The sequence below is a fragment of the Musa acuminata genome, chromosome BXJ3-5 (genome assembly GCF_036884655.1).
Source record: "Musa acuminata AAA Group cultivar baxijiao chromosome BXJ3-5, Cavendish_Baxijiao_AAA, whole genome shotgun sequence".
Classification (NCBI taxonomy): Eukaryota; Viridiplantae; Streptophyta; class Magnoliopsida; order Zingiberales; family Musaceae; genus Musa; species Musa acuminata.
This window is the reverse complement of record NC_088353.1, coordinates 34,354,791-34,378,924: the sequence shown is the minus strand read 5'-3', so window position 1 is coordinate 34,378,924 and position 24,134 is coordinate 34,354,791. Positions and strand designations below refer to the sequence as shown.

Here is a 24,134-nt window from a genome sequence, read left to right as displayed (position 1 = left end):
GTAGCTCCTCGGCCGCAGCCGCTTGCGTCGTGCTCCTCGGCCTCATGCTGCCCGGGACTACACCTGCACGGCTTGCCCGCCTACGTCATGCTCCTCGGCCTCATGCCGCCCGGGACCACACCTGCGTGGCATGCCCGCCTGCGTCGTGCTCCTCGGCCTCATGCTGCCCGGGACCACACCTGCGCGGCTTGCCCGCCTGCGTCGTGCTCCTCGGCCCCATGCTGCCCGAAGACCACACTCGCGCGACCTGCTCCTACGGGGCCTACCACTCCTACAACCGAGCCCAACCTGACCTACGAGTCATACTTCGGGGTTCCTCGGACCATTCACTGCTCAGTGCCACCACTGCGCATCCAACCCTCATAAATTACCAAGCTCCACGATTCCCACGCCCTTGGCGACGAACTGGCTTTCGCCTGACAGAGATAGTTCCTTAAAACCGAAGTCATGCCTCGGACCCCCCTTACAGCAGCCGGCGCATAGCTTCCTTTGGGGGGGGGAGTATGATGAGGGTGATAATTATGGTAAGACTCGCGTGACATCAGCTGACGCCCCACGTCCCTATCGAGCTGACAGCACTCGACAGACGCAGGCCGAAACGCCAACCGAGGCCCATTAACGATTGCTCAGGCTCTATCCCTCACGCCACGCCAACGACGATGTCGGACGCCATCTGAGGTACGATCCTGCTCTTTACGGGCAGGTACATCAGGTAACACTAAACTCTCCTATAAATACCCTCGCGTTCCAAATAAGAGGAGGGAGGACAATAGAGAGAAGGACCAACAAACATCATGCGACCTTGAACTAACTTGATCATCGGAGGGGTCGGGTCAAGCACCCCGACCCGACCTGTGCGCAGGAACGAAGACGAGGCAATTCTCTCCGGACGCACCAGGCGAGGAGCCCCTTCTCGGAGGAAACGACGACCGACCTCCTCGACCGAACCAACCGAGCCAGCGACCTCAGCAGTCCGAGGAACCCCCTTTGGAGATCCCCCGTCATCCGGACCCGAATCGAGCTGTGTCAGCCCCGAGGCCACAGCTCAAGGTAGTTTACACAAACAAGTCCAAATACTGTGGCAGCCACACAAGCACAGGAAATTATTTTGTCATACCCTAAATATTTTTTGATATAATTTATTATAAAATTTTATTATTATAATTAATTATTGTTCACTCCTAATTCTAATTTTCACTTGAGTCGTGAGTTTTTGGAGGCCGGTATCGAATCGGACTCACATTGACGTCGATCGGTCACGAAATGTGGGTACAGAGCGTGTGACCCCTAAGGGTGTTATGGTAACAATACCTCGAGTACCCGTGCAAGCGTTTCTCGCTAGCTCCGTCCATCTGCTGCTGCTCTCTGGTGAGATTTCTTCCCCTCGATCTCCTTCTCGCTTTTAGTGATCTCTTCAGAGAATCCCATGAATTCGATATTTCTAGAAAGTTTTGGTTTTGGTATATTTCCCGGAGGTTTCTATTTGTTTCGTGGAAACAATTCATTCTTATTGATAACGTCACCCATATCATTGTTTCTTTTATCTTCGTCCCTTTCATATTGGGTGATTTCATTGTCATAGATGAGATTTGTTGATTTGCTTCTATTTAAGCCTTATTTTATATTCTAATTTTCCGAACGCAAGTAGATAACGTGTTTCGATTTGGTTCGGTTCAATTGAGGCTGACGCCTTTGTGTGGAACACCTCGAGTGTATCGAATACCTCTGCCTCTCTGCAAACCCTCGATCTCTTGTCTACATGTTGTAATTTCCAGTTTTCGTCTCTTCTTTCTCCTTGTATTTGTTTTTTTAGTGGTAAGTTATGATTTCTTCCAATGTGTAGTCAATTTGTTCTTGTTGTGAAGTGATGAAGATCTCTTGTTGGGTTGTTCAGCTCTTGGAATGTTGTTGCGCAGCCGGTTGAGAGATGATGTTACTTGCGAGCCATGGGTTTATGATCCCATGTCTTCCACGGATGAACTCGGAGGGGATGCGAAATCGGCCATTTTATAGTATGAGGTTTGCGAATGTGGATGGAGTGTATCATGTAGCTGATGATTCTGCCACAAGTCATCGTGTACAAAGGAGGAGGTTAGAGTAATAAACTTGGTGACTATTTGCAGTGTTCTGGTGGCATAGAGCTGTAGGATGTCATTGTTTTTTTATCTTCATCTCTTTCATATTGGGTGATATGGGTGATTTTATTACTATAAATGAGATGTATTGATGTAGAACAGAGTAGGGAAGTAGAGAGAAAGAGAGGGAAAGAGAAAGACAAGTGTGAGATAAGGGAGGAGAGTAAGACTAGAGGAGATGTAATTCTTTCCATTTCAAATCTGAAAAATGCTTGATCCATTGATAAGCTCCACTATTTATAGGGGTTTAGGAGCCTTGGTATAATTAATGAAGACGATGATTCTCAAGAGTAATCTCCTATAGAATTAGTATGCTTTTTAGAAATTCAAAATGTGACTTCTAGGATACCTAAATAGTAAATAAGTGCACTTAATACAAGAGTGCACTTAATACAAAAGGAGTTCTTAGAAAGACCAAAATATATTTTTTTTAAATTTTTAACACAATTCTTAGAATTTCTAGGTCAACTAATTGATGACTTTTTATTGATTTCTTTGCTTAAAATAATTTTTTCTAAAATCATTTGTAAAGCTAGATAGTTCTCTATCAGTATCCCCCAGTGAAATAGAACTCGACCCCGAAGAGTGATCTGTAAGGGACTAGTCCAATAAGTCTGATGCAAAGTTGCAAAGTTCCTCCAAAGTAATTCAAGTGAAATCGAAAGTTGGACGATCACGCCACTTCATAAGAAAGTGTTGAGTAATGCTAATAGTAGATGTGACAAGATGGTCATCAAGAATAGCCTCTATGTCATCCTTGTGTTGTGGGAGAATCAGTGCTTTGCGAGGATTCACCTATAGAAACATTGGTAGACAAAGGAGGCTCAAAAGTACACCATGACATGGAGTTAAATTCTCCACATTGAAAACTGAACTAATATTTAAGTTGGAAGGAAAATCAAGCATATATGCATTAGAAATGAGCTTTTTCTGGTGGAGCGGTTGATTGAGTTATTGCATGCAAATTTTGAAGTGGGTAAAGTTATGTCCCAATTTTCAGGTTTCTCCCCAACTAAACATCTAAGAAGATTTCCCAAGGAACGATTAACAACCTCAGTTTGACCATCAGTATGGGGGTGAAAGACTGAAGAGAACTTCATTGTTGTGCTAAATAGTTTTCAAAAAGTTTTCCAAAAGTAGCTAGCGAATTTCACATCCCTATCGGACACCAAGGTTAAAGGCAAGCCACGTAATTTAATTACTTCTCGAAAGAACAGTTTAGCAATGTGTAAGGTGTTGTTGGTCTTATTACATGGGATAAAGTGGGTCAATTTTTAAAATCGATCAATAATAATTAGAATAGAGTTATGGCCACGGGCTATTTTAGGAAGTTCAAGGAAAAAAATCTAAACTTACATCTTGCTAATGGTAAATGTGGAATGGGTAATCGGTTGTATAGGAACAGGTAATGGTAAATGCCCTTAGAAATTCTACTAAGGGCATTAGCAGCTTTGTTTTGAGTGTCAAAACAATGCTTAATTACAAATGAGTATTCATTGAGAAACTCAACCCACTTGGCGTGTCGAGCATTTAACTTCTTTTGGGCATTTTAGTAACTTAGGGCCTAATGGTCAGACAACATGACAAACTCTTGTGGCAGAAGGTAATATCGCCAATACGTAAGACAATGCACAATCATGTAGAATTCTTTGTCGTAGGCAAGGATTTTAATTTTGAATGATACCGCCCATATCGGGCGGTACATATCAATCCGTCAGTAGACCGGTACATGAACCGCCCACTACTGGACAGTATCAACCTGGCTGCAGCGAGGGAAGAAGCGTCAAGGGAGAATTGGGAGAACCTTGACGCTTTCCGATCTGGCGCCACCCTCCCTCAATGATCCCAATCCATGAGGTAACGGAGAGGCGGCAGCTCGGCTTCTTCGTCATGTTCTTCACTGAAGGCCAAAGACGCCTGCAGCCTTCGTCGAAGGCCGGAGACGCTTGCAGCCTTCGCCACATTCTTCATCGAAGGCCGGAGACGCTTGCGGCCTTCGCCGCGTTCTTCGTCGATGGCCAAAGACGTTTGCGGCCTTCGACGTCTTCGCTGAACGCCGTAGATGAGGAGAAGACCGCATCTTCTCCTCGTCGGACACGATTAGGAGAAGAAAAAGAGGCGACATCGTCAAGGCAGCATATGCCTCCTTTTTTATAATTTTTATATATTGATTTTTGTATTTATATTATATATATATATATATATATATTTATTTATTTATTTATTTATTTATACATACTAAATGGTACACCCTAGTGTACCGCTTGGTGCGCCCGTATCGTATCGTATCGAGCAAAGTTCGAAACGTCGGTATGATACGAAATTACGAACCTTGGTCATAGGTATAATAATGTTGTTTTGCATTATTGAGTTTCTCACTAGAAACAGCGATATGCTAACCCTCTTGACTAAGAATTTCTCCTATGCCTATACTAGAGGCATCACAAGTGACCTCAAAGGGTTTTTATTAAACATAGGGTGTCTAAGAACAGGAGTGGTGGTCATTTTCATTTTGATGTTAGCAAAGGCTTTGATAGTAGCCAAGGTCGAAAAAAACTCATCTTTCTTTAAACAATTAGTGATAGGTGTCATGATAGAACCAAACCCTCTAATGAATCTCCTATAAAAATAGACTCATCCATGGAAACTACGAATCGTGGTAAGGGTTTTAGGCTCAAGCTATTCTAAAATGACGCGAATCTTTTCTAGATTAGTGGCAACACCTTGGGCAGAAATGATGAAGCCTAGGAATAGGACATGGGTTTTTATGAACAAACACTTTTCCAGATTTACATAGAGCTTAGCAACTCTAAGGGTAGTAAGAACCCGTCATAGAGTTTTTAAATTATTCTCTTTAGTCTTACTAAACATCAAAATGTTATCAAAGTAGACTACAATAAATTTGCCTATATAGGGTTGTAAAACTTGTTTCATGAAGCACATGAAAGTGCTTGGGGCATTGGATAGACCAAAGGGCATGACTAACCATTCGTATAGACCATCTTGAGTTTTAAATGTTGTTTTTCATTCATTGCTAAATATAATATGAATTTGGTGGTATTCGCTTCTTTGGTTAATTTTCGAAAACCAACTAGATCTTGCGAAAAGGTTAGCATCTCCTCAAATCAAGGAATCGGGAAGTGACATTTGATTGTTATTTTGTTGATCGCTCAGCTATCCACTTGCATCCTCCACGACCCATCTTTCTTAGGGGTTAACAAGGTAGGGACAATGCAAGGACTAAGGCTGTGTTGTATATTGCCTTTAGCCAAAAGTTCATCAATTTGTTTGTTTAACTTGATTCTTTCCTTGGGATTCATTCTATAATGTGGGAGATTAGGGAGTTGCAATCCTAGGAGAAGGCCAATGACATATTGGATTTCCCGTAAGGGTGGCAGTTCACTAGGTAATTCCAAGGGTATGACATAAAAAAATTCATCTAGTAAGGACTTAACCTCAGGAGTTAGGTTAGGAATAGTGCAAGGGCTAGGAATTTCTCTAGCAATGATGGCCATACAAAATTTGTTGTCTAGGCTTTCTATTTTAAAAGATTTAGGATCCAGTAAGTGGAATCCCTTGGTAGTTAGGGCTTGTGGAGGAGACTTGGGAGTTCTTGATTTGTTCTTTTTTTATGGTTTTGCTAGTCACAGGATAATATTTTTGTCTCTGTATAGAAAGACAGGTGTTTTCATCAATAACCTGATTGATAACATCAAGGTCATACAACTAAGGTCGACTTCAAAAGAATGTAGGCAACGTCTTTTGGTAGAATATCACAGTAAATCTTATCTTGGTAATTGCCCATTTTAATTGGTACTAGGCATCTCTTGGTCATGAGTAGAGTGGTTTTATCAACCTAGACTATTCTAAATGAGGTGGAATGCGATTCTACCTTAAGATTTAGTCTCTTGATAGTAGATTTTGAGACTACGTTCATAGTGCTATCCCCATCAATAACCAATTTGCAAGTTCTTTCCCTACTTCAGATAAAAGTATGAAAGATACTTGTCATTTTTCATTCATTGGAATCATTAGCAGTAGAGAGAATAATACAGACAACATTAACATATGCATCCTTAATTTCTAGTCCGTTTTTGTCACTTAAGTAGATTTCGGGTTCAACTACTTGGTCTTGATTTGATCCTCTAGTCCTTGTTTTAAGATAAGGGTATGTTGAGGACAATGAGAGGCAATGTGATCTCTATTATGGCTATAATGACAATGGACTAAAGACGAACTAGTTTGAGAATCAATAGTTGAACAAGTTGAACGATTTATGGTTCAGCCATAATTGTTGCTAGTAGTGAGGATTTTTGACTTGACAAAGCCACTACTTGGGGTAGATTAGGTAATAGTTCTATTGTCGAAAGACTGAGAAGATGCTCGATGAATTAGATAAAGTTTGATGTACTTCTCAATCTCAAGGGTTCGTTGGGAAGCTTCCTCTATGGTGTTGGGAAAACTAAGAGAGGCTTTCCATTAGATGTTAAACCTCAACCCATTAATAAATCTTCTAACAGTGATGATTTGGTTCTATTCAATTTCACCCTTAAGTAAAAATTTCGTAAAATGGGCCAAATACTCTATCACACTAGAATTCAATTGTTTGAAGTTTAACTATAGTTTAACTAATTGGCTTTGAAAGTAAGTTGGTAATTATTTTTCCTTCAGTTTTTGTTTCATGACTTGCCATTGAGTGATGGGAGACTCTCGACGATGTTTGCGACTACGTTAGACATGTTGCAAATAAAGCTATTAGTTTCACTTTTGCAAATTGTACACGTTCAATATCAATCATTCCATGCCACTCAAAATAGTCTTCCATGCTATCTAACTAGTCAACAAACATATTTGGGTCAAACATAGCATCAAAGTCCGACACATCCACTTTGACTCTTCTAGCCATTCCCCCTGTATTGTTAACAAATCGAACTTGTTGGCCCATTACTCGGGTTTATGGATTTCTAGTAGGTACTAGGAATTTATCATTAAGGTCAAAGGCTTCGTCATCATGAATTGTTGGAGCATGATTGTGAATAGGTGCCCTATAGGTGGACTTAGGATTTGTTCGAATTAGAGCTTAGGGAGTAGATAAAATTCTTTGATTTAAAGCTATTGATTGTGGAGAATGAATATGTTGCTTAACCGAATAATCAACCTCCTCATTCATGGGTTGTTTTTCAATATGTTGGATGGCTCTTAGGACTTGGGTCATTTGGTCACATAACTGGTTCAATATTGTATCATGATTTGCTAGCTTGGTCCTAAGGGTGTCGATTCATTTAACACGTTAGGTAAAAAAAAATAGAACTTATTTATATGATTTTATTTTACAATGCTTTCATTGTTTTGAGCTTTTCTTGAATGGATTCTAGAGTGTGAATTTCTAATATGGATTTTTTCAGTTAGATTATGTCTGCCAATAACTAAAAAACATTCACGATGTTTGATTGCTAATTTTGATGATCTAGATCATGTATCATACCAATTTGGAACGAAAGAGTGCCACAAATCTAGATAAGAAATGTATATTGTGGTCCAAGGGGACAGAGTGATCATACAAATATGATTCTAGTGGTATGAGATGAGATCTACTACACACACTTGTATTATGGTTTTTCTTCTACACAACAGAACAGAAACTTATGAAATGGGGACCTTGTTGTTTAAGGTCTTTTGTTTTCATCATGGTAACATGAAAATTTTCTACCATATGGATAGGGTGACTCATGTCCTTATTTGATTTTGATCAATCTCTCTTTTTTGGTGATCCTTAATGCCTTTGCTTATTCTTTCTCATTTATTTATTTTTCTGTAAGTTCTATCCTCTTTTTTCTTTAAATTAAGTGGTACACTCAACAAAAGGGTCATAATCCGTAAGAATGATGCTTGGGCTTTTAGTGTCATATGTTGAACATGGATTTGTACAACCAAAAATTTAATATAGCTTGATTAATCAATGTTTTGAAAAGTGGTATCCGTCCACTTATGCACCACATATGCGGATGCAGTCCATAGACCACACTGGATTACATTATGTTGTGCCAATATGTGGTATGCCATTAATGCAGTCTGCATGTATGTAATGCAGACACACATGCCACATATGCAGACGCTTTAAAGAACCATGTATATTAGCCTTGCTAACTTGATCTAACAAATGGAGCTCATCAATGGATCATCTTTAACCATGTCTATGCTATATTCTGAAAGTGAATCATTAGAGATTAACATTAGCAAACAAGTAATGATTCACTTGCAAATATTAGCAACTATTCCTGCATGATTCACAATTTTTAGTAGCATAACTAAGGTTATCAAAATAACTAATTAATTCTGTTTTCTTTCACTGGAATGATATAGATGTTTATTTGATCACACAATTCATAATAATTTGACATGACATGAGCATTGAGTTAGGAAGAACGAGATCACATGTTAAAGAGGAAATTGTTTTTGTCTTTAAATTGTTTTTATATGTAAATAGAACCCATACATGCAACCGCATACACACTTTGTATTATGATGCCCAACCACTTATTAGATCCTTGTCAGCTATAGAGGGTTGTGTTAGAACCCTTACAGATTCTAAACTTGGGGTTGATCTCTTTAGGGGATCGGCCTCCTTGGAACTCTATAGGGGTTCCTCCCTCCAAGTTGCTGCTTAAAGGCTGCAGAAAAGATTCATCTATTGTTTATGAAAAGAGGAGGAATACATGGCTATTTATAGGGCTTCTAAACCCTAACTTCTAATAGGACTCCTACTTAAGACTCTTACTTCTAGTCAACTCCTAATAGGACTCCTACCAAAGACTCCTATTCCCTTACAACTCCTAATTCTTCTCTAAGAAAAAACCTCCTACATGAATGTCCCTCTCAATTAGGACTCTCCTAACTAGAGTCATAACAGAATGTCCCTCTCAATTAGGACTCTCCTAGCTAGAGTCCTAACAGAATGTCCCTCTCAATTAGGACTCTCCTAGCTAAAGTCCTAACAGTTTTACATGAATGTCCCTCTCAATTAGGACTCTCCTAGCTAGAGTCCTAACAAACCCGCCCTCTTCAAATCAGCCTTGTCCTCGAGGCTGACAATTCATGAATTTTGGGAATTTGATCTTCAAGTCATCATAGTTCTCCAAAGTGGCATCTTCTGTTAGTAGGTTTGCCCACTGTATTAGCAATTCAGTAGTGGATCGTCGTCGTCGAGTCATAATCCGTCGATCAATAATAGCACTTGACTGAGTCTGAAGTCCTCCTTGGATAGTCATATTTGGTGGGTGGCTTTGGGCTATCTCCAAGCACCTATTTACAACTTCTGTCTGGCCGTCGATTTGTGAGTGATATGCCATACTCCTTTTCAATTTAGTACTCTTATAGTGTAATTCTTTTGAGTCTCAATTGTAATGAGCTATGGAGTTTGGTGCTTCCTCCAATTTTTTTATAATCTTACTAGTATCTGAATCTTCCTGCCATTCCATCTTAATATCCTCAAGGAAGTCGCTGGTCGGAAGTGAAACGGTCGAAACTTCAACTTGCTCGGGTAGCTGCGAAAGCGCATCTGCAAGAACATTCTCTTTCCCCTTTTTGTAAGTTATTTCAAAATCAAATCCAAGAAGTTTTGTTAACCATTTTTGCTGCTCGGGGGAAGATATCTTCTGCTCCAAGAGATATTTTAGGCTTTTATGGTCGGTCTTGATTTGAAAGTATCGTCTGATCAAGTACAATCTCCACCTCGTTGCTGCGCGCACAATGGCGAGCATCTCCTTATCATATGTGGACATATTTTGATCGGAGGGAGATAATGCCTTGCTAGTGTATGTGAGTTGTCGACCATCTTGCATGAGAATGGCTCCAATTTTGACTCCAGATGTGTCGGCCTCAATAATGAAGGGTCGGTTGAAATCTGGTAGTGTTAGCACCGGCGTCGTCGTCATGGTTGCCTTAAGTTTGTCGAAGGCAGCGGAGGCTCTATCCAACCATTGGAAGACATCTTTTTCTAGTAAGGAAGTAAGTGGTGCACTGATCTTTCCATAGTTTTTCACGAACTTGCGGTAGTAGCCTATTAAACCCAGAAAGCCATATAGCAATTTTATGTTTCTCGAGGTCGGCCAGTTTTGCATTGCTCCAATTTTGAAGGGGTTCACTGCCACACCTTCCTCTGATATGATATGCCCAAGATATTCCACCTTTTGTTGAAGAAAGCAAAAATTCGTGGTTGTTGTGTGTTCAAAAGGTGGTTTTCCGTATGTCTTCTTCGCATGCTCGTATTTGATAATACCCGGATCAAAGGTCCAGCTTTGTAAAGATTTGTGCTCCCTTTCATCTAGCAATTCATCTACTATTGGAATAAAGTATTTGTCCTTGATGATTATGCCATTGAGAGCTCGGTAATCAACACATATTCGCCTTGTTCCGTCCTTCTTGCGTACAAGTAGCACCGACGAAGAGTAGAGGTTGCAACTTGGCCGAATAACTCATGTTTCGAGCATCTCTTTTATAATCCTTTCTATTTCATCCTTCTGGAGATGTGGATACTGATATGGCTGAGCATTTGCTGAAGATTTGCTTGGAAGAATCATTATACAATGATCATGCCGACAGGTAAGAGGTAGGTTGCGCGGTTCGTCAAATATATTTGAAAATTCAGTAAGCAAAGGAAGTAGATTTGGATCTTCAAATTCTGTTGGCTCTCCCTTAGTTTGCTGCTCAAGTTGTATCAAAAAGCCGCTGCATGCTTTATGCAAAACATTCTCCATTTGTTGTGTGCAAACCGTTGTTATGTCGCCCCCACGTTTCTCGTGCAATGTCACCTGTTTCTCCTTACTGTAAAATTTCATAATTAGTTTCATAAAATTCCAAGAAATATCACATAATGTCATCAACCATTTAATTCTGAGTATGGCCTCATGATTGTTAAGAGGGAGAAGGAAGAAATCTGCAATTATCTCTTGGTTCTGCAGCAATAGTTTCTCCTGCAAGCGCCTATGATCACAATTCAAAATCCGTCCATCGGTGACCTTAACATCAAACCTGCAGCGATTCTCGATAGGTAATGATATCCGAACAGCAAGCTTACTATTTAGGAAGTCAGTAGTATTGCCCGTATCGATGAGAACAGTGATTGGTTGTTGTTTGAGAAGGCCTCCAATTTTCATCGTTTGCGGGTTTGAGTAGCTAGCTAGTGTATGTACCGTAACTTCGGTCGGTTGTGGCTCTTCTTCTGCATCTTCTTCATGTTCAAGGCTCTCTTTTGGATGTTCAATGACCTCTTCTTCTATCGGTTCAATCATAAGAAGTCCCCCTTTACTACAGCGATGCTCACGGCTCCACAGCTCGTCACAATGCCAACATAACCCCTTCACATATCGCTCCCGAAGCTTTTCTCTTGTTAACCTCTTTAGTGTAGGGACTTGGTCGACAGTAGGGGGGGCTAAGGGCTTCAATATTACTGGTTGAGGAGAGACCCTAGTCCTCCGAGCTTCATGGTTCAATTGCTCCTCTTGATGTCGTGCGAAAGAGATGGCTGCCATAAGCGTATACGGTTGTCGCGCTTTAACTTCTCCTCGGATCTCCGGCTTCAAGCCCTCAATGAAGGTCCTCAATAGCTGTTTTTGAGACCAATCACGAGTTTGATTAGATAACCTTTCAAACCTGGTTTGGTACTCCTGAATGGTGGAGGTTTGTCGGATCTTTGCTAGTTGTTCGTCAATATTCTCGTAATCGGTTGGTCTGAAGCGAATCAGCAGTCCTTCTTTGAATTGTCGCCATGAAAGGACTCCATAAGTATGTTCAAACCAGTCAAACCACTGTATAGCATCCCCTTCAAGATGTATAGCTGTAATTTTCACCATAGATACATCCGCGGTTTTGTGGTACTGAAAATATCGCTCCGCGCGCGAGATCCAACCAATCGGGTCTCCTTCTTCCCATCTAGGGAAGTTCACTCTCATGCATGGATAGTTGGGGTCAGTCATATAGCCTCCCCTCCCTTGAAAGTCATCTATTCGGGCTTGGTGTGATTGGGCAAAGCTCTCTCCTTGATTTGATTTCTTCGGGCTTAGTGGTCGGCCCAATCTGAGTTCGGTAAAGAGCATCCGAATCTTATCCTCCATTCGCACCTCCAAGGCTTCGAATTTAGCATTGATTGCCTCCTTAGATGCCATAGTATATGCCCCCAAATCTCTCTTTTGTTGTTGGGTTAAAGGCATGTATAGGTTGAGAGAAGTGATGGTTGAAAGGGTTGGTGGATTGGTGGATGTAGGCTACGGTTTAGGCTTATTTTGTGGCTGTTTTGGGTACAGTTTGAGGGTGTGGTTTGGCAGAGTTTTAGGGTTGTGGATGAAAGTTTTGGATCTGTGGTAGATGGTAGCAAAGGTTTGACAGAAATCCGTAGAAGTTGCAGCAAGTATGTGCTGTCTTGTAAGAGTAGAATTGTCGTCGAAGAAACAACGGTTTATCGACGTAATTTCCACCAAAAACTTAAGGGAATTGAGGAGGGAATTGATAGCAAAATCACAGTTTATATGACAGCAAGGATATCTAATTTAATTAAGAAAATTTCGGCAGTATAACAATAAGGAAATTGGTGCAAGTTGCAATTGCAGAATTGTCGTTGAAAAATTCAGCGGGTTACGATGAAAATGTGCAGCAATATAAAATCGTTTTTAGAGATGAATTTCTTAATAGATCAATCTTAGATGGAAGCCAAGATGATCTATGAAGTGTATAAGAAATTTCATTCAAAAAAGATTGCAAATAGATGGGTTAAGGCAACGATATGCAGCTGAAATTTTCTGCAGCATAGATTTTCAAGTGCAACAGATTGGACATAAAAGATCAATAGTTTATATTGAGAATTTTTTGATGAAACCAAAGAGAAATCTATTGTTAGGAAGTGTCAAAGATATCATAAAAATTTCGTAGAAATTTGGATAGAAAAAGCACAGTAGCAAGATCAAACAGATGGTGCTATGCGGCTTGAATTCTGCAATTCAAGTACAGCAGATTGGATATAAAAGATCAGTAGTTTATATTGAGAATTTTTTGATGAAACCAAAGGGAAATCCACTGTTAAGAAGTGTCAAAGATGTCATAAAAATTTCGTAGAAATTTGGATAAAAAAGCACAGTAGCAAGATCAAACAGATGGTGCTATGCGGCTGGAATTCTGCAATGTATCTTTCGTTGTAGAGATGAAAACTTTGTGACGAAAAGTTTATGCAGCAATATAGGAACGAATTTTTTTTTTTTTTTTGATTTTCGAATAAGGATAACTAAATTGCAGCAGCAGTAAGGTAGGAAACCAGAACCTGTTGCAATTCACGGGGAGATCAAAGGATGATCCGTGGTGGTGGAGATGATGACGGAATTCGGTGTCGATCTTTTAAGCAATTGTGGGAATTGCTTTGGATGGTTGTAGAGGGTTGATGGATGGCTGTGGAAGGGCAGCGAGACGCCAAGAACGCTGCTCTGATACCAGGTGTTAGAACCCTTGCAGATTCTAAACTTGGGGTTGATCTCTTTAGGGGATCGGTCTCCTTGGAACTCTATAGGGGTTCCTCCCTCCAAGTTGCTGCTCAAAGGCTGCAGAAAAGATTCATCTATTGCTTATGAAAAGAGGAGGAATACATGGCTATTTATAGGGCTTCTAAACCCTAACTCCTAATAGGACTCCTACTTAAGACTCTTACTTCTAGTCAACTCCTAATAGGACTCCTACTAAAGACTCCTATTCCCTTACAACTCCTAATTCTTCTCTAAGAAAAAACCTCCTACATGAATGTCCCTCTCAATTAGGACTCTCCTAACTAGAGTTATAACAGAATGTCCCTCTCAATTAGGACTCTCCTAGCTAGAGTCCTAACAGAATGTCCCTCTCAATTAGGACTCTCCTAGCTAAAGTCCTAACAGTTTTACATGAATGTCCCTTTCAATTAGGACTCTCCTAGCTAGAGTCCTAACAGGTTGCAACTCCTAGGAAAACCAATTGACATTGATCTAAGGTGATAACATATATTGGCAACAAAATATTCTTTATTTTATTTCTCTTATAGCTGAAAATTGCAAACATGACTTTATTTGTTGATGAAGATTCCACCATTCAGAACGATAATTAACAACCACGTAGGTTAAACACCACTGGATCTGGCTATAAGCAAAGGATATATTTTGCTAAGGATTCTTTTTATTCATTAGTTTCATCATGTATGAGATGCCATTTAGTTTTCAATTAACGTTCGCATCCAAGAGATTTGGCTATAATTGAAGGATATATTTTTGTAAGAATTCTCTGCAATTCTTTTGTACAATGACTAAGTTTAATTCACATATAGTTAACGAGTCAAATTGCACTGAAGTTTGATACCTATATACTCTCATAAGATTTTCAGATTTTCTGTCCAACATATCAAATTGAAAACAATGTATCTCATGTACATTAAAGGAAATATAGTTTCAAGCTCGTATAAGCTCAAATGTCAACATTGACAAAGATTTTTTCAGTTGAAGTAGCAGGAACACATTACTGCTATCAATCATTGTGACCATCAAACTCCAATCTACTAGCTAAGAACTAGGCGCAAGTACCTTCTATTCTGATAGATCGTAGCATAGCTAATATGGTATGTTGGTGTGCATAGAAGACCCGTAGAGTTAGTGAGATGGCGAAGTAGTAGTACCCTTTCTCTTTAGTATTCATTTTAAGATGATTCAATCATAAAAGGTGGCCAAGCGATGCAGAAAGAAGGCAAAAGAAACTTAAAAAGTTCCAAAGATTTTATCATCTTGGCAAGTCCACGAAGAGAATTAATTAATTGCATTTATCAGCTTGAGTAGATATGCAAGTTGAGAACATGTTAACCTTCCTAAAATAATGAGATTGCACATTTGAACAGATCTTCATTTCTTTTGCAGTTTTTTGACAAATTTATTCCGATATCTGCCATTGATTTGTCAAGCTTGTGGAACTCTTGATGTATGAGCTCCTACTCTAGTTGTTTGGATATCACTAGTTTCCATTTTATGGTTTTTGGCTCTTTAATCATTGATTTTTCAATATATATGCATAAATAGTGGAAGATCAATTTGTTTTTGGCAACCTATCACTTCATTTTGTTACAGGAAAGAATTTTATCTCTATCTTATCAAACAGGTGTGATTGCTATGATCACTACAAGCAGCTTATTCCTTACATGGAGGCTTGGTGTTGGCAAAAGTCTCTTGTAAGAATGAGACACGACTTAGTAGGCCGAGATGAAGATCATTCTGACATGTTGATCATTCTGCAACATCCTCCAGTATATACATTGGGGACTGGTAGTTTGGAGAAGTATTTGCATTTTAATATACAAGATTCTCCCTATGAAATTTATCGGACTGAACGTGGTGGAGAGGTCACATATCATGGTCCTGGTCAGGTAGTCATTTTATATATTTGTTGCTAAACTCATTATCATTAGTTTCATTAGTGTTATCTGTACATTTGTGGAATTTTTGTAGTCTCCTCACACTTGCACATAGCATAGAACTATTTCTTCCCCTTCTCAGCCTAGATATAACAAAAACTAGTCACATTTTAAACGGACATCAAGATGTCTCATTTTATCTCATTTTTTTTTTAATTGTCATTAAATAGTGAAGTCTTTACTACCTATGTTCTATATCATTTTGTATCTTGCTTTAGAAAACTGTAAACATATAGGATGCCCTTTCCTCTTGTTGCAATATGCAATTTAATTCATCATCTTTAATGCATTTTATGCAATTATTACGATAAAATGATATTTCAACAAATTTACCTGCATTGGTACTCTAATTTCAAGTATCTCTGAAGATGACTATGCATTGTCTTGATGATTCACTTCTTTTTGTACTATTATATTCTCTTCAGTTGCATAGTAATTTTTTTTGTTCACTGTTGCATGTAAATTGAAGCATTTCAATATCGACCTCGTTTTCTAAGATTTGTGTTTTTGACTTATTTCTTATATGAATGAATTATGGTGTGAGAAATTTTGAAGAGTGACGAAATAATAGGAGAAAACAAAACCTTGGTGTCACTTGTCATTCAGAAGGAATACTGTGATTATTTCACGATGATTGCTTGTTGATGTGCTCTTCTTTTTGTTTCTTGCTCTTCCATCTTACAGTTTGTATGTTGGCCTTCTTCATAGCTTGTAATGTACCCTATTGTCAATTTGCGATATCACAAGATGGATCTACATTGGTACCTTAGGTCACTTGAGGAAGTGATTATCCGAGTCCTTTCATCAACTTTTGCTATCAAGGCATCTAGGATCAAGGGTTTAACCGGAGTTTGGGTCGGTATGTTGCTTATCTTATGCACTGCAATTGTTTCATTTGATTTATGTTGTATGACACATGTACAGGACACTTAGAAGTGTTCAAGAAGTGCATGGATATGATAATAAGAAAAAAACATTTTTCATGAGAGCCTCATTTCTATAATGGTGTTTGCATACAAAGAAAAAAACATATAACACTTTTTCTTATCATGTCAGCTTTGACTGTTATCTCTCTCTCTCTCTCTCTCTCTCTCTCTCTCTCTCTCCATATATATATATATATATATATATATATATATATGTGTGTGTGTGTGTGTATATATGTATATATATATATATGTGTGTATATATGTGTATATATATATATATGTGTGTATATATACATATATATATGTGTATATATACATATATACATATGTATATATATGTATATATATATATGTATATGTGTGTGTGTGTGTATAGCCTCATTTCTATAATGATGTTTGCATACAAAGAAAAAAAACACTTTTTCTTATCATGTCAGCTTTGAATGTTATCTCTCTCTCTCTCTCTCTCTCTCTCTCTCCATATATATATATATATGTATATGTATATGTATATATATATATATATATATATATGTATATATACATATATACATATGTATATATACATATATACATATGTATATATACATATATATGTGTGTGTGTGTGTATAGCCTCATTTCTATAATGATGTTTGCATACAAAGAAAAAAAATACTTTTTCTTATCATGTCAGCTTTGACTGTTATCTCTCTCTCTCTCTCTCTCTCTCTCCATATATATATATATATATATATATTTGTGTGTGTGTGTGTGTGTGTGATCATCATGATAGGATATTATCAAATGATGTATGAAAAACATTGTAATTTTGGAAGTTTGCTGATCTTTTTTAACCCTTGTGTTTCTCTTAAATTATTTAGGGAATAAAAAAGTTGCTGCAATAGGGATTCGGGTGTCACGGTGGATATCGTATCATGGATTGGCAGTGAATGTTACAACAGACTTATCTCCATTTCAGCGCATCGTTCCATGCGGCTTACAGGACCGTGAGGTTTGTAGCCTTAAGGAACTACTAGGGAATTCTTTGAGTGGGAAGATTGAAGATTCTGTTTTAATTGATACTGCTCATGAATCCTTGGTTAAGGAATTCTCTGAAGTTTTCCAGTTGTCACTTTCCAACAGATCAATCTCTTGATTTCACTTTTCCTGATGATAGACAGAAACTATCAGAGAAAGAATTTGAGATGGGGCAGCTCGTCCCAATATGTCATCAGCCTTTTGGTAATGCAAGGAGCTTAAATTCAAGCAAATTCTACTATAACAGTAGGAGGTATTTGACAAAAAAATGTTTTTTTTTTCAAAAAGCTACCAATACATATTGAATATTCTCATTGTTTTTGACTTGTGCAGAAGAACTTTGGTGAAAGTCCAAGTTTTATGTTTTTATCCCCTAATGTTAAATCCGGTTAAGGTAGTTTCATGCAGGGAATAGTCAAATGCTTGATAACATATTAATGCTCTACTAGTGCTATTAAATTGAGAATGTCTCTTACAGATGATAGATAATGCATGTTTTTATTTTAGTATTCAGATTAATTGAATTTTAGCAATGCTCATGCATTAGCACATTACAGATGTTAGCCACAGCGATCTCAATGGAGTCGTTACTTGTTCCCCACTTCATCATCATTCAATGAAGCTTCTTGAGAACTTTAGCTGTCCATTTCTGTCTCTCTCCCTAATCCACCTCGTGTTGCTCAAATAGACATCGATGGCGCGATAGAGGCCGTCGTCGAGCATCCTCCCGTGGTCCGGCAGCGCGAGCGCGAGGTCGCAAAACTTGTCCGGTTTCAGGTTCGCGTCTGGCGCGATCTCTGTCCACCAGTAGCTTGTTCTTATCAGGACATGGGGATGATCCCGCCTCTCGTCGTCTGCGTCCTCGGCGTCGGCAGCCGTGGCCGACCTCTCCTAGAGGCCCTCGAGAACGAAGGCTACGATTTGTTGGACACAGTCCACGATGTAGGAATAAGTCAGCATCAAGAGGTCGTCGACGGTTTCGTGCTCGAGCTGCGAAGCGATGCTGCGTTCCAGGGCGGTCCGGGAAGCTTCCGAGGCGCGGAGGAGGCCCAAAACGAACCGGGTGGTTTCCGGACCCGAAGAGGAACTGCTGCTCGTCTTCTTCGATGGGGGGAGGTTGGTGGTGACGGTCTCTAAGGTTGCTCCTCTGCCTCGGATGGCAGCGGGCCAGAGGCACGAGTGGCGGCATGATGGCGGTTCGACCGTGAGAGCCCCGGGATCGACCGCTTTGCGTAGGAGATGAGGGAGCCTTGGATCACCTCGGCGCTCAGATCCTTGGCTCTCGGAGATAACTCGCTTGCAGAAGCCAGAAAGGGAGGCAGAGAGCCGCGGCGTCCTCCTTCAATGTCTGGTATCCCTCTTATATTCCAAAACTGTGCTTCGACTATGCTTTAATTTCCAGTATGAAATTAACTAGGGTTTGAACTATACCTTTTTGTTCCTTGTTTACGACCCCCTGTTTTAGCAATTCCAGGATCCAATTGTTGTGATTTACTACCTGTGGAAGAAGGCGATGGTTGACTCGGTGGACTTAATTGGATTCGAACATCCCACGAGTTTGTGGTCTTTAGCAGCAGGCAATCATAGCATATATCTATATGGTCATTGCCAACCTCAAGCTGTTTACAGATGCATGCATGCATGGAGTCTTGAGACACCTAAGGTTATTACTGGTACAGAAGAAGAAACAAGCAAACAAGGATTTCATACACAACAAGCTGCTGTCGAATGGCTATGTACCACCATCTCATGAGCCATTGGCTAGTCGTCCTCTGTATCAGCCTCGCCCGCTGTTATCCGTTCGAGCTCTCTAGCTACCTCCGCCATCTCAGGCCTCTTCTCGGGCGACTGCTCGCAGCACCACAGCGCAAGCTTCAGCAACATGATCATCCCGCTCGTCGCCCTCTTCTGCACCAGCATCTCCGCGTCGAACACCTCCCCCGTCCACTCCTCCCGCACCGCGCGGTTCACCCAGTGGCACAACTCGACGCTGCGCACCCCTCCCGGCCTCGAGTTCGCCGCCACCCTCCCGGTTATGAGCTCCAGGAGGAGGCAACCGTAGCTCCAGACGTCGGTCTTCCTCGACATGCTGCGGTTGAGCTGGTACTCCGGCGACTTGTAGCACACCATCCTGTGGACCGCGAGCGAAGCGGGGATCAGAGGAGCGAGCCCGTGGTCGCAGACCAATGGCTTGTCGTTCTCGTCGAGGAGAACGTTTGTTGCCTTTAGGTTGCCATGGGGGACACTGCTTCTCATGTTCAGGTGCAGGAACTCCATCGCCTGAGCCACTCCTTGTGCCACTTGCAACCTCGAGCTCCATGTGAATGGAGTTCTGTCAGCTCTTCTTCGTCCTCCTGTTTCGTATGGCTTCGTGGAGAGATCAGCAATATTACCATGGATGCGATCGAACAGGTTGCCATGGCATACGTAGTTCGAGATCACAAGCTTCTCGGTGCTGGAGTAGTAGTAGCCGAGCAAAGGCAACAGATTCGGGTGCTCCATGGCGGAGAGTGATCTCATCTGCTTCAGGAATTCTTCCTTGGTAACTGGGCCGATGCCTCTCAGCCTCTTCACCACCACCATCCTAGCGCCATCGAGCATCGCCTTGTAGCAACTCCCGAAGCTCCCCTTGCCCAGTCCCTCCGCCGAGGCTTTCAAAAGCTCGTCGATACCGAACCCACCTCCATCCGTCGCAAACGTGATCTTCCCCGGCTCTTGCACCACTGCGTCCTCCTCCTCATCGCAACGCATGCCTTCCCCCTTCTCGATGATTTCAACAGCAACAGCAGTAGGAGGAGGAGGAGGAGGGTTCTCCTTCCCCGTCTCCTTAGCTTTTAATCGCCTGCAGAAGGCGTAGATGGTCCACAGCAAAATGAGCAACACAAGAGCATCCACGATCACGAAGATAGTCACAAGCAGCGTCTTCAGCTGGCTGTCGGCGGCCACCACGCGGCCGAATGTCAGCAGCAGGAGCAGGGGCAGGTGGTGATGGTGGTGAGCTGAGTGCATGGAGAGTTGCTTAGAAGTTGCAAGTTGGTTCTTCTTGGAGGAGGGGTGTTAAAAGAAATAGATGGAGTTCGAGCTCAGCTTATATGGAAGAATATGCTCTCTGAGATCATCTGCTTCCATCCTCGGGAGACAAAAACTAGGCAATGGTTTCCGAGTCCTGAAGAAACTTTCTGAGAAAACAAGGGAGTGGGACAATTTATTCTCTCAGATAGAATGATATAATATGCCAGATGCGATGATGTTCTTCTTGTTTGTCAGTAATGTCGTACCATCTAGAATTCTTTTGTTAGATATCTGTTCTTGAAGTTATCTAAGTCCTTGTTATTTGTGACAGACAAATTTCTTCTCTTCTTGTCTTACTCTGATGGATGTACGTGTCTGATAAAGAGATGCAGCCCAATGAAAGATCTGTGTTCTCTCTCTTGTCCGTTCAAGATTAAGCTTTGGATGGAAGAGGTTGTGAAGCTTCATATGGCGATCCATGGAAATTGTACGTTAGAATGAATCTGACATCTGCATACCTCTGCCTACATGTTGTTCAGAAGCAAACATCATGCGGCAATTGTACCCTTTTATCCAATGTCGAAACCATTGTTAGATTGTAAGCTCATAAGTCACTGTTTCAGCACTCTCAGTTCTTAAAGAACATCAGATATCATACCAGATTGGCATGGCAAGAGACAAATGAGCTTGTACAGCAAGCAAGATTGTTGCTCGATCAGGCTTCTAAACAGCCAATGTTAGCTTAGTGTTTAGCAAGAGGTACTAAGCAATCAATCACATAATGTGTATTCCTCATCTACAATAAATTGCAGCTCAGAACAGCCTTTCTTCTAGAACTCATAGAAGCTGTGTCTCTGAGGTAACATCATCTCATCCCTGGGGATCCTTGAGTACACACTGGAATAGCCCTTCCTGCACCTGCCATGGCTGCTGGCCTCCACCTGCGCCAGGAACACAGCACAAACCGGCCTGTGATCCGAGAACCTCGACTCCTCCCTGAAGTACTGCAGCTGCTCTATGCCCTCGCCATACCACAGAATCCGATCGCACCTGCATCGCAAGGCAGCAACTTATTCCCTCTTCCGCAGCAATCGCCGAAGAAGAAGAAGAAGAAGAAGGAAAGGTTAACTACCATGCAGGTGTTCGACGCTTCTTCTTGGACTTGGTCGTCTCCCCGGCGTATGCGTCGGAGTTGTACGAGTACTTGTACGTGGGAGCGAAGTAGATCTTCCCTTCCTTCCACCCGTCGAACACCCTTCCTGCTTCTCGCTCCATCTTCAACTGTTCATCGTCAGTTCAAGAGTAAGCGGGTCATGTGTGCTGCAGATCGATAAGATTGAGGTATGATTCCATGCCTGATCCCTTCCGAGAAGAGAATCCCAGTCATTGTCCTCCAGCAGTGTTGTTGCTTCGTTGTAGCTCAGCGCAATCCGGTAGTTCAAGTCTCCGAGCCACAGTATGCGACTTCAGCAGATGGAAACGTACAAGCTCAGTGAGGAAGGGAAGATTTAAGGCTACATGATTAGCTACCGTATGATTCGTACTCGTGTTCGAGGATCTTCTCGGGGATTCGACTTCCCGGGATCTTGCAGACCCTAGGGAACTGCGTGCTCTTGAGGATCTCGGAAACATCTGCGTTCCTCTTCAGTTCGTCGCCCTCCTTCTCGCCCGACGTCAAGTGGCTGCAGACGAAGCAGAAGCTCGTCCGGTGCAACGACATGCTCATCGCGATGCAGCCCTGAAACATGCACTTCCCCTGTTAGCAGCCGCCGATGGCTTCATATCCGTGCCGGTGACGCTGCGAAACCTTGAAACTTCACCTTGTTGCCGAGGCAGCCCATGATTCCTCTCCCGACGGTCGCCACCCTGAGGTGGCCGACGTCCGGCACCAGCTCGCTGCGAACCCATACCGAGAGGAAGATGCCCACCATCTGCTTGCTGGCGACGAGGGAATAGTTGGCGTCGCGCCGGGCTTCGGGGCTGACGACATGGGACATGGGGTGGCAGTAGTACTCGTCGTCGGAGCCTGAGTCGGTGCTGTCGATGAACTCCCTTAACTTCCTCGCCCTTCGCCGGATGCCGCTGGCGGTCTCGGGTCTGCAGTTGCAAGTCTTGACGAGGGCGCCGTCGACGCGGCAGTTCTTGCCGATGGCTTTGAGGGAAGAAGGCTTTTGGAAGAGGTGGCTGCTGCTCGACTTGCAATCCTTGCCGAGCTTTGCGCCATTCCAGGTGTCGGAGGAGTCGTCGTGCTTGTCGCTGGGCTTGTTGAGGGCGTGGCTGATGAGAGCCAGCCATTTTGTGGCCGGCTCGTTGTCCTCGATCACCAACACGTTCCCTGCATTTAGAGGAACTATTTCCTGAAACCTGCAAAGGGATCCAAATCATTAGAACCATTTCATGGCTGAGCCACAAATCTAAAGAAGAGATTCTTACCCTAACACATAGATATCAGCTGATCCTTCTACTTGGAGGAAATCTTCGAGGTTGAGGCCATTGTTTGGAGACCTTCCCCCTACATTCCATGTCCCAACAAACACCCTGCACCATGAGAATTCTTGGAACTTGAGACATAAAACAGAGAGGAACACAACACCACCACATGTTTGATGGATTGCGTCTAATCCTACCGGTACTCCTCCACTCGACCACCAGATTTCCTTCTGGGTTTCTCCAAGATGGACAGGTTGAGGCCTTCGATTCTTGAGCTCGTGTGCCTACCTGAGAAATTATAGACAAAATCTTGAGTTGTAGATCCTGTTTCATCGGGACATCTGAAATGCCCATCGAGTGCACACCTGAAAGGCTTTTCCTCACGATTGGATACGCCTCAAGTAGATTTGTCCTTGAAATGTACCTGCTCTCCAAATCTTTGTTCCGAACAGCAGAAGAAGAAGAAGAAGAAGATGAAGATGAAGATGAAGAAGAAGAAGAACGCATTAAAATCGCAAAACTGAATGCAGTAAATGCAAGAAAAAAAGAGAGTTCAAGATCGTCTTACCGAAGACGATCTCCGCTCGTGGGAATATTTCTCCATCGGAGCCTCTCTTGTTCTTCCCTTTTCTACTGAATATGCTTGGTAAGATGGACTGCGACACCAACCATCCTAAATGAGTGTATCCTTTCCAAGAACATGTGCAGCTTCTGGAGAGAGAAGGGTTACCTTTTTCTTCTTGTCGTTCTTGGCAGAATCGTCGGATGTTCTGGACTTCGTCATGTCGTCGTCACGGAGCTCGTCGAATGGCATCCAACTCAGAAGCGCATCTGGTTTCCGGATGCGCCCATCTCTGGTGCATCAAGATTCGAAGACAAAAGGGAGAGAGATGGGAAGGGAGGAACGACGAGAAGGCTGCTCGTTGGAGAGAGCCTCCTACTTCGTGGTTTGCCGTTCTGGCATTTCAACAAACACTCCTGCATCCACTTTTAGGTACCGAAACCGGTGGAGGACGAGACCTGGTCTTCTCCTCCGTTCTCGCAGCACGTACATGGACGGGGGGCGGGAGAACAGAAGGAAGCTAATTGTGGCACGTCGTATGAATGACTCGATGCCTTCTGACCAACAAAATTTACGACACAAGGT

At 41.9% G+C, this 24,134-nt stretch overlaps 3 protein-coding genes across 11 annotated transcripts; 1 reads left to right on the top strand and 2 right to left on the bottom strand.

The window, feature by feature from the left end:
* The first annotated feature begins 1,230 nt into the window (after positions 1-1,230).
* LOC103985177 (octanoyltransferase LIP2p, chloroplastic) lies at positions 1,231-17,914 on the top strand. Of its 9 annotated transcripts, none has more exons than XR_010496476.1 (7): positions 1,231-1,368; positions 1,895-2,091; positions 15,285-15,549; positions 16,306-16,456; positions 17,389-17,519; positions 17,685-17,798; positions 17,879-17,914. XR_010496476.1 is itself a non-coding variant. In XM_065150943.1 (7 exons), exons 2-6 carry the CDS (start codon positions 1,928-1,930, stop codon positions 17,765-17,767), a joined length of 828 nt encoding a protein of 275 aa, XP_065007015.1. In that variant the 5' UTR covers positions 1,231-1,368; positions 1,895-1,927; the 3' UTR covers positions 17,768-17,798; positions 17,879-17,914. The 9 variants fall into 9 exon arrangements, 8 of the variants coding, with proteins under 8 accessions (XP_065007015.1, XP_009401086.1, XP_009401085.1 ...); XM_065150943.1 differs by having other exon boundaries at positions 17,651-17,798; XM_009402811.3 differs by having other exon boundaries at positions 17,685-17,914.
* Positions 17,915-19,306: 1,392 nt separating this feature from the next.
* LOC135638384 (pollen receptor-like kinase 4) lies at positions 19,307-20,554 on the bottom strand. Its single transcript, XM_065151497.1, has one exon. It carries the CDS (start codon positions 20,552-20,554, stop codon positions 19,307-19,309), a length of 1,248 nt encoding a protein of 415 aa, XP_065007569.1.
* A 648-nt stretch (positions 20,555-21,202) lies between these two features.
* LOC103985189 (type I inositol polyphosphate 5-phosphatase 5-like) lies at positions 21,203-24,015 on the bottom strand. The gene is made up of 10 exons (XM_065150867.1): positions 23,718-24,015; positions 23,556-23,643; positions 23,353-23,424; positions 23,185-23,275; positions 22,991-23,095; positions 22,378-22,921; positions 22,102-22,295; positions 21,913-22,021; positions 21,690-21,838; positions 21,203-21,607 (listed from the first exon to the last, which is right to left on the bottom strand). The coding sequence occupies exons 1-10, from the start codon at positions 23,799-23,801 to the stop codon at positions 21,388-21,390; spliced, it is 1,656 nt and encodes a 551-aa protein (XP_065006939.1). The 5' UTR covers positions 23,802-24,015; the 3' UTR covers positions 21,203-21,387.
* Between the last annotated feature and the right edge of the window lie 119 nt (positions 24,016-24,134).

Excerpts from the sequence above, each read along its gene's own strand:
- LOC103985177 (XM_009402808.3), top strand. The coding sequence starts at position 1,928 with ATGATGTTACTTGCGAGCCATGGGTTTATGATCCCATGTCTTCCACGG. Across the intron at positions 15,550-16,305 it reads CATATCATGGTCCTGGTCAG|CTTGTAATGTACCCTATTGT; the intron begins GTAGTCATTTTA and ends CCTTCTTCATAG. Across the intron at positions 16,457-17,388 it reads TTTAACCGGAGTTTGGGTCG|GGAATAAAAAAGTTGCTGCA; the intron begins GTATGTTGCTTA and ends TAAATTATTTAG.
- LOC135638384 (XM_065151497.1), bottom strand. The coding sequence starts at position 20,554 with ATGCACTCAGCTCACCACCATCACCACCTGCCCCTGCTCCTGCTGCTG.
- LOC103985189 (XM_065150867.1), bottom strand. The coding sequence starts at position 23,801 with ATGCCATTCGACGAGCTCCGTGACGACGACATGACGAAGTCCAGAACA. Across the intron at positions 23,276-23,352 it reads CGTGAGGAAAAGCCTTTCAG|GTAGGCACACGAGCTCAAGA; the intron begins GTGTGCACTCGA and ends ATAATTTCTCAG. Across the intron at positions 23,096-23,184 it reads GGTCGAGTGGAGGAGTACCG|GGTGTTTGTTGGGACATGGA; the intron begins GTAGGATTAGAC and ends CTCATGGTGCAG.